This window comes from Tursiops truncatus, chromosome 5 (genome assembly GCF_011762595.2).
Source record: "Tursiops truncatus isolate mTurTru1 chromosome 5, mTurTru1.mat.Y, whole genome shotgun sequence".
NCBI classification, from domain to species: domain Eukaryota; kingdom Metazoa; phylum Chordata; class Mammalia; order Artiodactyla; family Delphinidae; genus Tursiops; species Tursiops truncatus.
The window spans coordinates 108,618,437-108,634,995 of NC_047038.1; the positions used below are offsets into that span (position 1 = coordinate 108,618,437).

At 37.6% G+C, this 16,559-nt stretch overlaps 1 protein-coding gene across 4 annotated transcripts in view; it reads left to right on the top strand.

Annotated features, from left to right (window-relative positions):
• Positions 1 to 16,559, top strand: part of LRBA (LPS responsive beige-like anchor protein) — a 727,902-nt gene that overhangs the window by 670,146 nt on the left and 41,197 nt on the right. For 3 of the 4 annotated variants that reach the window (XM_033857307.2, XM_033857305.2, XM_019926564.3), the window contains 2 exons: positions 9,626 to 9,715; positions 14,477 to 14,669. In XM_033857307.2, coding sequence (XP_033713198.1) covers positions 9,626 to 9,715; positions 14,477 to 14,669 — 283 coding nt within the window. The remainder of the gene's footprint in view (positions 1 to 9,625; positions 9,716 to 14,476; positions 14,670 to 16,559) is intronic. The other variant, XM_033857308.2, reaches the window with a different exon arrangement.

Here is a 16,559-nt window from a genome sequence, read left to right on the forward strand (position 1 = left end):
ACTGTGGTAACTTCCATAATATTATTGAATAAAAATATAAGTAAAAATAGTCCTTTTCCTAATTTCCCCTCTACCCTGGTTTCTTATCACTGCATTCTTTTTTTTTTTAGAGGTTTACTTTATTTAGCTAGCTGCTCTTTCTCTTTGCTCTTTATGTACTGTATGCCATCATGATATGTATATGCTTCCAAATACCTAATGTAAGTAAAACATTGTTTACTTGCAAAGTGTATATACCTTTCTAAATATTTAGTTAGCGATAAATGATGGTAAAATATTGCTAAAACTAATGGCTCCTTGAAATCAGATAGAAATAATTTAGGAAATAAGCTCAAAATAACAAAATTAACTTTGTAGCAAGGTCTGTTGATTTCATAGTATTTGACCAGTTTATCAGTTAGAATTGTCCCTAGGTGGTTAAGAAGTACTTCTGGTTACTATGTTAATGGAAAAATTAAATTTCATAAAGCTATATTTCATATTGTTAGATTTTTCTTTAGATTATGTTTTTTAGTTTTAGATTTTTTTCAAAATGGAAATTTTTATTACTCTATTTTAAAAGTAATACATGCTTTGTCTAAGATATCAAATAGTATAAAAGTGAAGAAGGTATTAATTTTTATTCTGCCAATCTTTTCATCTACCCGCCACCGGAGATAATAGCTGATAAGTTTATGTACCTTTCCAGATTTTACATGTGTGTATTTATGTATGTGTGTACATGTACTCACATAACACATGTTAGTGTGTGTTTATATAGTTTAATTTTATTTTATTTTTAATTTTTTTATTTAAATGAGATAATAAACTATATTCTTTGATGATTTGGAATTGTTTTTAATCAATATCTATAGACTAGTTTCCATGTCACATATATTCAGTTCAACTCACTCATTTTAATGACTGCATAGTATTCCATGAGTATAATTTCATTAGTTTTTTCCCCTAATTTTTACTATTATAAAGTGCTATAATAACCATCTTTGTATCTTAATCTTTTCTCATTCATCTGACTCCACTTTTATGAAAATTTGTAGAAGTGGAATCAATAGCCCAATCTTTATCAGAAAACATAAAAATTTGACTTTTAACTAAATTTTTGTTTTTCTCTATATCTAATTTCTCAAAATTAAAAAAAAAGTTTAAGTCTTTCAAGTCCAAACTTACATAGAATTATTTCTGTTCAATTAACTTATATCTTCACTATATACATCTTTTGTGTGGATTATTTTGCATAATTTGTTGGTTAAATATCATCTGGTGTTTATTTTGAATGTAAAATCTGATTGACTTTTTAAAATTCCATATGCTGGTAGTATATCCATGACACTTGTTTCTTGATAGGCTACTTATCTTTTACATTATGCTTTACAAAGTTTGATTCCTATATATTTTTTATTTCCAGGGCACTATGAATATTTATATTTCAATCTTAAAAGATTTCTTTTAGGTTCATTATGCTATTTTTTAAAAATTTTGTTCATTTTTTGTTCTGACTACTAAAAAGTAACTCTATTTAATTTCTTATGTTAAGAGCGAGCCTGGTTTCCCAATGTTTCTAAATGATGCTTTGCCTTTTTCTTTTTTTAAAGCAGCTAGAGGTATTATGCAAACAAGACCATTTATATTATAAAGATAATTTTCTCTTTTAGATTCTTCATCCATTTTTAATCAAGTGCATCTAGTTGTTATGGGTTTTCTTTTGGCCTTAGTAGTTAATATTATCAGGATTTTTGGCCTTTAGGAATTGAATACTAACATATATAATAATTAGTATGCTTTTTTAATTTGCTAATACCAAATCTGGATTTTAACAGTGGCTTCAGAGGGCACTGAGGCTGGTTAACTAGAAAGTTGGTCAGTAAACAGTGGAAACTGGTCAAATATCCAGCAAGTTTTTCTCCAACTTAATTCACATGTGTGAAGGGCAAGGGGGAAAAATAGGCACAAGTGATAGTATGATACGTAACACAGGAGAAATCACTAAATGCCCTTATTGTGACTCTTTTTAAACATTGAAAAGTGAATTAATTCTGAAATCCAAAATATGAAGTCTTATTTTGATTTGTAAATATCTTTCAGTAAGGGGTAACTCTAGAATCTTAAGATAGCCTTCTAGTACTTAATTTTGGTAATGTCAGAAATTTTTAATATACTAATAAATGGCATGTTATTTCTTAATAAATGATTTTTCAGTTTCCCTATCCCAATTTTATAGTGCTTTTAGATGTAAATATATAGGGGATAAAATGCAATTTCAGAGTTGTGTGCTTAAAAAAAAGCAGAGTACATATGTGTTTACCTTAATTGCATCCATGTGTTTTAAGTTATTCCTCCCCCAAACCCATCTTAAAATAAAGTTTTACAGCTTTATTGGTTACTAAGTGTTGTACTGAGTTAACTTGTTTCCTCTGTTAGATTAAAAAGACCACTTCAGAGAGACTAAAATAGTCACTGTTAAAGGCCCTACATTGTCACTAAGCCAGTCTACTTTCCTTTACTTTTCTCTCTCTTCTTTCATTCTTTCATTTTGTCTAGTGTGTGTATCTATATTCTCTCTATATGTAATGTCCCTTTCTCTCTATATAGCCATAAAATCACGCAAGTATGCAATGTTTGGCACAGAAACCAATAGAATGCACAACTTGCTGAAAATCTTTTCATAATATTTCCATTTGGAAATCCATTAATAAATTCTCTAGGTAATATTTGAGATGCTGTTTATAAAACATAAATATGTGGTTTTACTGGAATGTCTTGGAGTATTTGCATAGTCTTTTTTTATTACTATGTATTTCAACATCTGGAATGCTGCCTGCTGAATTCAGGTTTATTATAGAAAGTAGTAACAGGCTATTTACAGAAATAATTGGGAATTGATGAATAAGAATGAAGTAAGCTTTTTAGTAGAAAATTTTTAAATTTTTTATTGGAATATAGTTGCTTTACAATGTTGTGTTAGTTTCTTGCTGTACAGCAAAGTAGTAGAAATGTTTAACAGAATGTTTTTTCAGTGCTGGGCTGCTCTATAATAGTGTTAGGAGTGTATCTCTTAGCTGCATACCTCCTGAATTATGCTGACTTGGATAACCATTCATTCATTAAGTAAATATTGATTGAGCACCTACTGTGTGTCAGGCCCCCAGAAGCACAGAAATACTTAGAAGTCTCTGGTCTCAGGAAGACTTACAGTCTAATTGACAAGATAGAAATTAGACCAGTAATTAGAATTTTAGTTAAGTAGGTAGTAAGGGTCTGTACGCATTGCTCCAAAGCAACAGGGCAGGGCAGCAACAGTCTGGCTGAGATCTAGAAACAGATTTCTCAGAGTACAGAGATGCTGAGCTGAGTCTTATAGAATGAGGAGGAGACAACGGCACAGAGAAAGGGAATAGAAAAAATCGGAAAACAAATACGGAAGCAGTTTGACACATTACATCGCACATTATAGAGTGTGAGAGGGACAGTGTCAGGGCATGAGACTGGAAGCATAGGCAGGAGCTAGATTACTATTATTAATCTTAATTATAAGTGGTTAGTAACATTTATTAAATGCTTTCTTAACCTCAGCCAGACACCATGTTGTCTTTTATGTATATGCTGTAATAATAACATCAAACACTGACCGGTCAAGAACTGTCCCAAGTGTTTTATATTATCTCATTTAATCTTCACAAAAACCCAGTAAAGACCCACTGTCATTATTACCATTTGTAGACGAGGAAGCTAAGGCATAACTTGCCGGAGTCACTCAGCTAATATGTGATAAAGCTAATATTTGAACTGAGGCGGTCTGATTGCAGTGTCTGCATACTTAACCCCATGCTACGGGGCCACGCCGTGATAAGGAATTTGGATGGAAGGATTTTAACTAGAGAAGTCACATAATCACATTTGCAGCTTTAGGGTTGAACATCTCCTTTCAAGTCCAGGTGTGTTTAACCCTTCTGAACAAAGATGAAGGCTGCTGGCTAATGTTTATAATTTGGGGTCATTTTTTGATATTTTTGTTCTCAGTGTAGTTTTGCAATAGACCTGAAAAAATAAACTGTTCAAAGGCAGGCACACTCTCCTATTTTCCAATAAATCTTTCTAGCACATTGCCTATGCTGAACCACCACCTTAAAATAACCTAAGGCCAAATGTGTAAATAATTATTGAAATTGACTAATGGGTACATAGGGATCCATTATCCTATTCCATAATAAAAATTTAACATAATAAACAAATTCTAAAAATATATCACCTGGGACCAAAACTCTCTTGGTGAAGGAGAGTTCATTAAAAACAGTTTAGGCATTTGGTAGAGTTCATTAAGCTATGCTTTTACCTAATCACCTGCCTGAATGTTATACCTGTATGTTTCCTGTGATTTCAAACCTCCCTTATGCCTCTGAATTTTCTATTGCTGTATACAAAGGGCTGAAGGGAAAAGTAAGAGAGTAATAAACAAAATTACTTGAGGGGCTTTTTCAAATCACACATATTCCCCCAGGATTTCTCACTTAGCCCTTAAGAATCACTGCTACAGGGCTTCCCTGGTGGCGCAGTGGTTCAGAGTCCGCCTGCCGATGCAGGGGACATGGGTTCGTGCCCCGGTCCGGGAAGATCCCAAATGCCGCAGAGCAGCTGGGCCCGTGAGCCATGGCCGCTGAGCCTGCGCGTCCGGAGCCTGTGCTCCACAACGGGAGAGGCCACAGCAGTGAGAGGCCTGCATACCGCAAAAAAAAAAGAATCACTGCTACAGTGAGACACTGGAGTGTTGTCATATCCCTCAGGTGTGTAGGGGGCTGAAAGTGAGAATTACTGCCTTTAGTGACATCCTTCAGAACTTTTCTAAGACTCTTTTGACTTCTTTGTAACAGCAGCTATCAGCCTTCACTTATCACTCCCCCATTCTCCTCCTCACCCCCATTTTGCCTCATCAAGAACTGTGCTTGTTTTTTGTCCCAGTATAACCCAAGATGAGGCACAAGGGTCTGGGCAGCCTTGCTGTATAAAAGGTACTCAGTAAACTTTTTTGTTGTGTGAATACTATGTACAAGGTACTGTTCTTCCTACTGCACACTACTAAAGTATGATATTCTGACCCTATAGTATAGTTGCTGAGACAGACCAGTAATCTCATAAAATCTAAATAACATTACAAGGAAGCCTGAGTCAAGTATGTAATCAGCAGCATGAATAGGCTATAAGATTTGGGAAGTGTTACACCAACAAGGTAGAATTCAAGCAGGGTTTTCTAGAGAGAGGTACGACTTAGAAAACTGAAGACGAGGGGGACTAATCTAGGAGAGTCAGCGGCATGAGAGAAAACATAAGGCAGAAATGGCTGGTTACATTTGTGGAAGAAAATCAGCTTGACAGTACAGGGCATAGGGTGAGGGAATAAAAGAGAGGTAGAAAGACTTATATTGCCTAGCGGTAGGTCTTTCTCTTTTTTTTTCTTTTTAAATTTTTTATTTTGAATAATTTTAGACACAGACAAGTTGCAAACATAGTAGAAAAATTTCCTGTGTACATTTCTTCCCAGGCTCCCCTAAGATCAGCACCTTACATAACCTTAGTTAAAATGATCAAGACCATAAAAATAACATTGGTTCAATATAATTAACTAAACTACAGACCTTGTGAAATGTCATCACATTCTTTAACGATTCTTTTTCTGTCTAATGATCTTATGCAGAATTCCACGTTGTATTTAGTTGATACTTTCTTGGTTTCCTTCTATGTGTAACAGTGACTCAGTCTTTGCTTCTCTTTAATGGTCTTGGTATTTGTGAAAAGTGGTCAGATATTTTGTTGAATGTCCCCTAATTTGTCTTTCTGATATTTTCATGTGATTCGAATGAAGTTATTTATTTTTTGTCAAGGATACCATAGAAATTGTATAGCATTCTTCTCAGTGCCTCATATCAAGGAGTAAGCCTTTGTCTTTTAAGTACCGGCAGTTAATTGAAGACATTTGATCAGGGCAATATTATATAAAGGAGAGTTTGAGCTCAATTCTGCAGGATACACACTTAAACACAGTGAGAGGGCAAGGTCAAAAACCATTGACTTGAATTTCTCTTGCATGAATGACACCCAAATCAATACCTCTGATGTTTCATCCCAGAGCGAGTCCCGGGGCTTTCTTTTGAGCACTGGACATCTCAGCCTGGCTCGACAGCTATCACTAGTTCTCCCTCAGAGAAACTTGTATTTCTGTTTATTGCTTTACTACTCTAAAATATGCAAGTTCAAAAGAAAAGAATTCATGTTGTCTTTTCTCTTTTCTTCATTGCTCAAAGTCATCAGTCTCTAAGACCTGGTGATTTTGCCTTGGATCATGGTTTGCATATTTATCCCTTTCTTGCAAATAGCACAGCTTCCATAAGTACTGAGGTATACAGTTCCTTATGTTTTAGACTGCTCTCTGAACCTCCAAGGAGATCTCCCTGTCTCTGGGCACTTAGCCCTGCAGGATACTTTGAAATCCTGAGCCCGATTTCAGTTTTTTTCAATAATGTATTCATCATCATCACGGTCATTGTAAACTCCTGAAGCATTTCTTCCTTCTCTGTTTTAGCTGTGTTAAATGGGGATCGTGCTGAGCCCCAAACCCAACAATAATACAGCATTTTATTTAGTGCCTTTTATGTGTTTGGTATTATGCTAAGCACTTTATATGTATTATTTAATTTTCCAAACAATTCTATGAGCTAGGCATTATTATTATTATCTTTATTTTATCAATGGGGAAACAGATTAAGCTACTTGTTCAAAGTCATGCAGCAGATAAATGGTGAAGTCAAGATTAGCACTCTGAACCATCTGACTCCATAGGCCCAGTGTGGAAGCAATCTGTTGCCTGCTCCCCTTCTTTTTAATGGGGGGAAATGCATGTGGGCTATTGGGTGGGGACTCCCGAAGGCAGCAGCAGTCGAAGGAAAGGGCACTGGCCTTGCTAACTGTTTTTAAAAGAGACGTAAGGTTCACATTCATAAAGCAAGTCATAAATCCATATATCATAAAAGAGCAGTGCTCCCACGTCCTTCTTTGTGACTACCTTAGGATTCAAGTTGCCCTTTTGTGATATTTTTTTCCTCAAGACTGTCCTTGATGTTGATCATAAATTGATTTTACCCCATCAAAAGATGTTTTAGGTGCTGATCTGAAATGATCCTAATCTCTACTCCTTACTTCCTGTTGGCTCCTTTTCTGGTTTCTGAAGTCTGAGACCAGCCTTATCTCCTACTATATAAAACCAACCCTTGCCTAGCCGTGCTGCTCTAATTGTGTGTGCACATACTTTGTTCACTGTAATGATGATGATGATGTTGATATTAGAGGTACTTTATTAATTCAGTCGTTAGATTGTAAGCTCATGTTTTTTGTGTGCTCAGTCTTATCCCTAGGCCCTGGCCTAGTCCCTGGCTACAGATAAGGAGAAAGAGTAGCTTAATGGTTGAGCATATGAGCTCTAGAATCAAGATGCTGGGGTGCAAATTTTGAGTCTGCCGTTTAATTACCATGTGACTTTGGACAAGATACTTAAGTTCTTGGTGCATTATTTTCCTTATCTATAGAATGGATACAGTAAAGCACTCACATCATACAATTTAAAGACTAAATGATATAAGATAGTAAAATCACTTAGAAAAGTTCCTGGCAATAATAAGTACTAAATAAATATTTGTTATTGGTGTTGTTAGCAGCCCTCAATGGGTATTTTTTTTATATAAATTTATTTATTTATCTTGCTGCTTTGAGTCTTCGTTGCTGTGTGCAGGCTTTCTCTAGTTGCATGGAGTGGGGGCTACTCTTCTTGTGGAGCACAGGCTCCAGGTGTGTGGGCTTCAGTAGTTGTGGTAGGTGGGCTTCAGTAGTTGTGGCGCACGGGCTTAGTTGCTCCGCGGCATGTGGGATCTTTCTAGGCCAGGATCTTTCAAACCCCTGTCCGCAGCATTGACAGGTGGATTCATAACCACTGCGCCACCAGGGAAGCCCCTCAATGAGTATTTGTTGACTGCATTTTGAGGGACTAATCTGTACTAATAAGCACTTTGCTGGGTTTTTTACATATATATCATTTATTCATTAATGTAACACTATGAGGTTGGTACTATTATCCACATTTTACAGGAAGAAAATTGAAACTTAGGTTGAATGACTTGCCCTAGGTCACACAGCTTATAAGTGCTGTGCAGTCAGGATTTGCACATGGTCTGTGTGACTTAAAAGCCTGTGCTGCTTCCACCATAACACGCTTTCACAGAGGTGCTTTTCAGTCTTTTCTGCCTAAGCAAGTCATAGTGCATTCCTTGAATTTATTGGACTGACTGCATCAAACTGTTATTCAACCATCCAAGTACATGCCCTGCTTTCTGTATTAGGAATACTTTCTTCAAGGGCAGAAACATTGACACCTAATACTGCTGTATACATAGTTGATGATTATGATTGAATGCATAAATGAATGAATTGCTATCATTGTTTCTTCAAAGGTCATTGTAAAGGACTACTAATGGTATCCTTATCAAATAAAAAAAGGAAATTAATACTGGATAATGATTATATTTCCCTGTTTATGATTTATTAATTGCCTACAGTCCTGTAGAGCATATAATAATTGAATACTTATTTTCTTAAGGATTAAAAAATAGCATGATGAACATATATTACCTTACAAAGAGGTTTTCTTCATCCTTTTAGCCCAGAAGTTAAGAATACTGAGTGTGTGGGGTGTTGAGGTCATCTTTATGTATCTTTGCTTCCTTCTATCCCCTCACACATACTATAGTATTTATTCATTCACCCAATTTAGGGATCTAAGAGTGAAGAAGATAAGTAAGGTTCTCGCTCTCATGGATCTTTATTTTAGTGGGAGGAGACAGGCATAAACAGGTAAACAAACAAAATCATTACAGACAGTGACCGCATCTGGCATTTAACAGTTTTCCTTGATGAGGTTGGGAAGTGAGCATCTCTGCTGGGTGAACAGGAAGAGCCATGGTCGGAAGCGCACAACAAAGGGCACACATCTTTCGAAAAGGGCACACACACATGTTTCTTGTGTTTGGTCAGTCCCCGGTTTAACCCTCTCATGCTTGGATACAACATATGGCTTTTACTTTGTTGTTTAGCCACTTAGGTTCAAAGAGACTGTCAACAATAATGCTCTTCAAAAGTAATAGCATCAAGCAATTTTCACAGGTGCTGGATTTCTTTTTCTACTTCCCAGGGTGAGATGGGGCCTAGAAGCAAAGCAGCAGTAGGTTTTCTCTATACCTGTAAAAGATTAGCTGTAGTCATCAGGGATGATGCAAGCAAGGGAAAAAATGCAAGAAAGAGATGAAGCCAAAAAGGACAATTTCTGATTGTAATAGCTGGTTTCTGTTTCCTATCACTGAGCAAGATGAGAAAGTTCTGCAGGGTTTTGTAGGAACAGCTTCCACGGTAGTGAAGAATGACCTCACCCTAAATACCCTACCAGGTGCTTAGCCCCACTGTGAAAATACAAGGTTGATTTCCAACATGAAACAAGCCAGAAGTATGGAATGACATTTTCAGGTGACAGTTGTGGTTCTTTTGCCTGTAATTAGCACCTCTTAACCCTCAAACTTGCCCGTGCCTTTTTCAGGCTGTTGAAGCTCAAATCCGAAGTTTTGGGCAGACGCCTTCTCAGCTCCTCATAGAGCCCCATCCTCCCAGAGGTTCTGCCATGCAAGCGGTAAGTGCTGCCTGCACTCTCCTCATTTCTTGCCTCTATTTGAGACCCTGCTTGACATTCATAACCGTTTTTCATTGTGCTTGAGATTCTCCACCACATCTGGGCCTGTTCTTCTTATGCACTGTTTGTGAACTTGCTAACAGCCAGCAAGTACTGCCTGTTCTCCTGCAGTCTTCGGGAAGCAGACATTGCTCCAGTGCTCTAGTATTTCATCAGGTTGTGCTCTGTGTTGCAGAATTAAAAGGTCCATAATTGTCTCGTACCCTCACTCTAGGACAGAATCTCCAGACATGGATAACTTTTCTGGTTTGATCCTATGAGTGTCTAGATTCATTTTCCTATTGTGTTTATTCTTTACATCCCAATATGTTTTTCAGTTTTGGAATTTCAGTTTGGGAAGTAATCCTAATATGTGGGAAATGTTATTGAGAGTCAGGGACTTTGGAGGAAAAAATGATGATGACGATGATGATATACTATACATCAAAGCTTAGTGCATAAAACAGTGATTTATATTTCCTGTGATTCTGAGGGACAGATGGGCATTTCTTGTCTTTCACCTTGGCTCCCTCACAGACTGCTGGGGCAGGTGCTGAGACGCCAGACCGCTCTTTCCACGTGGTCTTTCATCATCAAAGAAGTCCGCCCAGACCACTCCCATGGTGGGAGCCGTGTTCCAGGAGAACGCTTTGGCATGACTTCTTGAAGCTTGCTTTTGAACGTGCATAACACTGTTTATGCTGCATTCTATTGGTCAAAAGCAAGTCAGTCAGAGGCCAGCCCAGAATCAGGAGTAGGGAAATAGACTAGAGCTGTAAAATATGTGGCTGTTCCTCTTTTATGGTTCCCGAAATTTCAGGGGGAAATACTTTAATGATAAAGAAAATTCAGCATAGGAACAAATACTGAATGGCATAACAAAAATCATATTTTAAAACTACAGGCGATAGGCATTGTATTTTTTCTTGAATTGTCCCTCAATAAAACAGGTTGCTCATTACTGTTTTAAATTAAGAGTAGGGGATATAATGTCTGTTTCCATAAATGTAATGAATAATTTTTTTTTAATTTATTCATTTATTTATTTTTGGCTGCGTTGGCTCTTTGTTGCTGCGCGCAGGCTTTCTCTAGTTGTGGCGAGCGGGGGCTACTCTTCGTTGCGGCGCGTGGGCTTCTCATTGCGGTGGCTTCTCTTGTTGCGGAGCATCAGCTCTAGGCACATGGGCTTCAGTAGTTGTGGCACATGGGCTCAGTAGTTGTGGCTCATGGGCTTACTTGCTTCGCGGCATGTGGGATCTTCCCGGACCAGGGCTCGAACCCATGTCGCCTGCATTGACAGGCAGATTCTTAACCACTGCGCCACCAGGGAAGTCCCTGAATAACTGAAAATGGATTCTGATTCCATGTTGTGGCTTAGAATGGTAGAATTTTTTGTTAGATGCCAAGAGGGCCAGGGATACAGATGTGGTCCTCTCTGCCTCTGACCCTCTTTTCTCTTCCTTCCTTTCTCTTTCCATAATTCCTTCTTCTCTGTCTTTTCCCCTTTTGCCCTCTTTGTCATCTTCTTTCTTCTTCCAAGTCTTTTTCCCCCTTCTTTCTCTATGTGAATTGACCATTATTATAAACTACAAGCATTTAAAAAATTGTTTGCATAATAACCTTTCCCCTCAGTGTTTTTAAGCAGGTGAAATCATATTTAAAAGAACATAAAGGGTAGCTTTAGTGAAAAGACTACATGAAAAATGAACATTTGGCAAGAACAATGGAAGATAATGCCATGAAAATAGTAAGAATGATTTATGTGTGGGGTTTGGAATTAGTTTTAGTAATAGCTTGTCAATGAGATGCAGGCTGCTGCGGTGCTGGCTAATGGAAGCACCTCCACTGCTCCATTGACTTTCTACCTGGGTCACGGCACAGCCTTGGTCACTGGGACCAAGAGGGAGTTCCTACTGCCAAGCCTCTCTCCATGGCAAAAGGATGACTGGTTCACTGAGGCGGATCAGCTTTACTGTCCCGAGGGTGGCAAGGCTGGGAAGGCACATGCTTATTTGAGGATGGGAGGTCATGTCTCCCATTATCCTCGTTCTCTGAATCGAATACCTGAACCCCTTTTCAGACCTGTGCAAATTGTGCTTTTCCTCTTATACATATGTGGGTGGGAAAGAAAGGTGTGTTAGAAAGAAACCAGAGTTGTCAGCGAGTGCATACTGTATCTGGGAAAACCGAATGAAATCTGGCTAGTAATTTCCTACTACTACCTCATACTGGGCTCACAGAGGCACCCAGGATTGGATGAGGGGTTTTTCTCTTCCCCCTATTTGACCAGTTGTCCCGCTCATCCACAGCTGTTACTGTGACTCTAGACTAGCCCACTCTGCTGGGCTGGGCTTTTTCTTATTTCTAGTGTTCCTTATTCCATACTCACTAGCCAAGGATGTGATGTTGCTCCCAAGAGTTTCCTGCTACTTGCCTGCACGGGGAGCCCTAGTCAGGATGAAATGCACAGGAACAGCCGGAGAAACAGCTTGTTGGAAGGATGCAGGGGACGGTTCTGGATATGGTGTCTGCGGCTTTCTATGGAAAAGGGCTTGTCCTTGCCATGTGGCTAAGAGATGGCCACTAGAGGCACTATGTAAACAAGACATTCTTCCTATACGTTAGAGATTTTCCTGTGTTTTTTTAAGGGCATAAACATTGGAATTATTCAATTTGAGCCTAATTGTATTTACAACATGAGCTGTTAAGCTCAGAAATATGTATCAACTTCCTTTCAGTGAGACTTCATGATGTATGTTTTAGTCTGACTTTCTCGGAGTTTATAAATTGACTTCAGTAAATATTATTTTTTTAAAAAACCTACGCAGTTGAAAAGTAAGGCTTGGTGTTTTGAAATGACATTCGTTTCCTTTTCCCAGAACTTCGTCAAAGCTAGCTTATAGGATATTTTGTGGTTGGCTGATTGTTTCTCATTTTTACCCAATTTCACAGAATTCCTTAAAACTGTGTAAGAGGTTCTTTGTATAGCAAAGGTTACTTATTGATATCAGAGGTTTTAAAAATCAAAGACCCAAATGTTATTAATTGTTTTTTACTACCATTCACATGAGTTCCCCCATCAACCATCACTGCAGCACACACACACACACACACACACACACACACACACACGAATGTAGCAGAAATTAAAGCCACCTCGTGCTGCGTTAAGTGCATGCGCCATAATATACACCAGGTGTAGTAATTAGCAGGCACACGAAGGCTGCCTATTTGTCTGGTTTTGCTGCTGTTGCTGTATCCCCCTGTGTTTTCACACCATCAGATAGTTGGATTTAATTGAGGCCACATCAGATGAGGCATTACTGACACCTTTAATTGAATGAGCATCCAGGGAGGATTAACTCATAATATTGATTGGCTTTTAGCCACTTGCTTAGAAGGGTGTCTGGGTAGCTTATTAGTTGCCTTTATTTACACCTTTATGCAAAGAGTGCAAATAAGAATTCTTAGTGCAATATGTTTTTCTAAGTACTCTTAATAACTTTTTTTAAAAAGCACTGATAATAAAAATGCAAATGTATTTAATTTTTTATTAGCAGTTCTGAATAAATACGTGTTATATATATGTGCCTACACATTTACATATACCTGGTGTTTTGAAATATGGCAAGAGGAAAGCAGCCAGAAGCACTTCATCAAAGTGTTTCAATTCTGAATGATACTAATCAGCTATTAGAAAATAGACATGGTAGAGCAGATTTGCTGAAAATGCACAGTGCAATTACTGTATGAGCATACTACCACGAAGTATAAATAAAGCCAGTAAATCAGAGTGGTGTTATGTATGGCTCGGATTATGACATATGGTTTGTAGGAATGTTCTAAATCTTAGTAGTCTTCCAGATTTATTTTGTTGCTAGTTATTAGAACAGACAATATTTTGTTTAACATTTTCAGTTACTTTTTGCTTTTCAAAAGTCTTGAGCTTTAGTTTCTTTACCAAGAGGGAGGGGCGCATCTAGCTATTTCTCTTTATCCTTAGCTGCAGCAGAAAGCAGTGGCATTTGCATTATAATAGGGCAGTGTTTATGACTTGGTACACTATATAAATATATTGTTTTTACAAGTACATTTAATTATGCATTGCTTTGAAACACCTTTATAATTAAGTTTGTGTATTACATTCATAAATTATTTCTCTACTGTAATAATGCATGCTGTACAGCTATTATTTTTAAATATATTTGTTAATTAATTATCTCATTATTTAGTTGTCAAAATCTTCATGCTAACTCAGCACAACTTTTGATGATCTTTGGAAATTACCATGGCTTGCTTTTGTGCCTTATTGCCTATTCTCATTTCTTTTTTTTTTCTCTCTTTTGTATCAATACTTGACACATAATAGCAATTGGAATGGTTTAACACAATCCCCAATACTTTGCCTATTTAGAATTGAAATCAAATCATTCTTTTAGTTCTTCATGGGAATTGGGTGGGGAAGGGAGTTAATAAAATTTATGGATTTTTAAAGTGTTTCTGTTAATGTAGTTTACTTCAATCACCTAGAAATTCAACTAATGACATACATGAAAACCAAACAAATACTAATTGCTGTTTCTATAAGCCTTTCTGCTTCACTGTGCTCTCACTTGCAACTTGTGTTAACATGGTCTTCCCTGTTCTTTTCCTGCACCCTTTCTTGTCTTTCCTTGTCTTTTCCTTCTTGTATATTTGGATCTTGTCTTGCCCACTCAACAGTATCTCCTCCTGCAGAGTCCATTGATGTTCACAGACCAAGCTCAGCAGGATGTTATCATGGTTCTAAAGTTCCCCTCCAACTCCCCTGTCACTCATGTGGCAGCCAACACCCAGCCTGGGTTGGCAACTCCCGCTGTGATCACAGTCACTGCTAACAGGCTATTTGCCGTGAACAAGTGGCACAACCTTCCGGGTAAGTAAAGAAATATCCTTATAAGGCATAGTATAACTGCTGAACACTGTATCAAGATATTTTAATATCCACCTAAATATATTATATCTCAACACTTAAGCTTATTAGTTTTCAAGCATTAGTCTGAATCAAAATTAAACATACTTTGAAAGGTTTAAAGAAGTTCCCTCTGAGGCATATAATACAAAAGTTAAAACATAAACTCTTAAAAACAAAACAAAACAAAAAAACATAAACTCTTCTTTGGCATCTGGTGGTTCTTCTTTATTCCTTGGAGATAAATATTATTTCTCATATAATGATATTCTATGTTGTGTCCATAAATAGTATGTATTTATTTATCAGATGTTCCTCTTTTTTCCACTTATTCATTTGCTCAATAAACACGTCTGATTGTCTACTATGTGCCTTTTTGTACATGGCATGGAAGTATTTGTTGTGGATGATAGAAAAAAGAACACTTAAATTACCCAGCTAAAATACTACAAACCCATAAGTACATTCTGTTCTTTCATTAAGTGCTGAATAATTAGGGTAACTAATGGCAAGATACTGAAATAACCATCAGAATCACAAACAGTCAAAATTTGAAGAGACATGAGAGTTCGTCCAGTCTAGGCCCACATTTTACCAGTAAAGATACTGAGCCCCAGGGAGCTTGCCTTGTTCAGTATCACATATGGCAAGTCAGTGGCAGAGCCAGGTTTGAACCCAAGTTTTCTGACTCAAATTTTATGATCACCCCTCCGTGATTTATTGTCTCTCATTAGAACAGGAATGTTGGGATCTGGATTTAGCACTGTTCCTTTTGGCCACTAGTTAGAAATTCTTCTTTTACAGAAGGAAAATCTTTTAAAGTCCTGGAGATTATAGGCTTTTCTTCCCAAGCCGTTGTTTTAGGTAGGAAATTTTAAAAGATAGATTTTAATAGTCTGTTAACTTGTTATTAAATCTGTAAAATGTGCATAAAGCACTACCCATTGTAATGCCTGAAATGGTTGCACAAATATAAATTCTTGAACAAGGGCCTCATGCCAAATTAAATGCAAGAGATTTTAGAATGGAACAGGATTGAACTGACGTTCAGACAAAAAGTAGGTGCACTAACTATGTTCAGCAATGTAATAAGGTATGCATCATGACGAATCTGTGGTTGGTATCAGAATTTCTTAAATATAGCCGTTTTCCTGGCCATTAGAAATGAAATGAATGGCGATATTTGATTAGAGAATAGATTTCATAACAGTAGAGAAGGTAGAAATCAAGGCAGGTATAGTATCTCTATTATTAGGCCCTTTTAGTCCCTTTTCTTCAAACGAACATATCTTACAGAGGTAAATGTGTATGCAAATGACATACTTATATTTTGGGACCAAAGATTATAATTTGATTAACAACTGTGATTTCTTTTTTGTTTGTTTCTTTCTCTAAATACGACTCGTTAGAAGAAGAACATGCTGACGGTGTGTTCTGCAGTGCACACCAGAGGATCTACCTCTGCTGTGTGCAGTTACCCTTAGAGCTTGGCAAAAGCACCAGTGTGTGTGGCCTAAGGGCCCCTGCAAACCATGCTTATCCTGGGTGGTTAGATGTGGTGGCTCTGAGAACCTCTTCAGTCTAAACAGAGTGACAGTACATGTGAGGAGGGACAAAACTTTTCAACTGCTAGAAAGCCCTGAGCACTCTCCACCCCTCTCTTTAGTCTTAGGCTAGCAATGAGCTAGCTCAGCAGGAACTGAACTGGCTCAACCAGAGGGCTGCTAGGTCTCCAGCTGATACTTAGTCGTTAGGCTCTCTCCCTCAGCACCCATGACTGAGCTCCTGACACACCCCTTTGGAGCAAGCCCATTTCCCTGGGCTCCCCTTAGTATCAGTACTTGATTGTCAGCT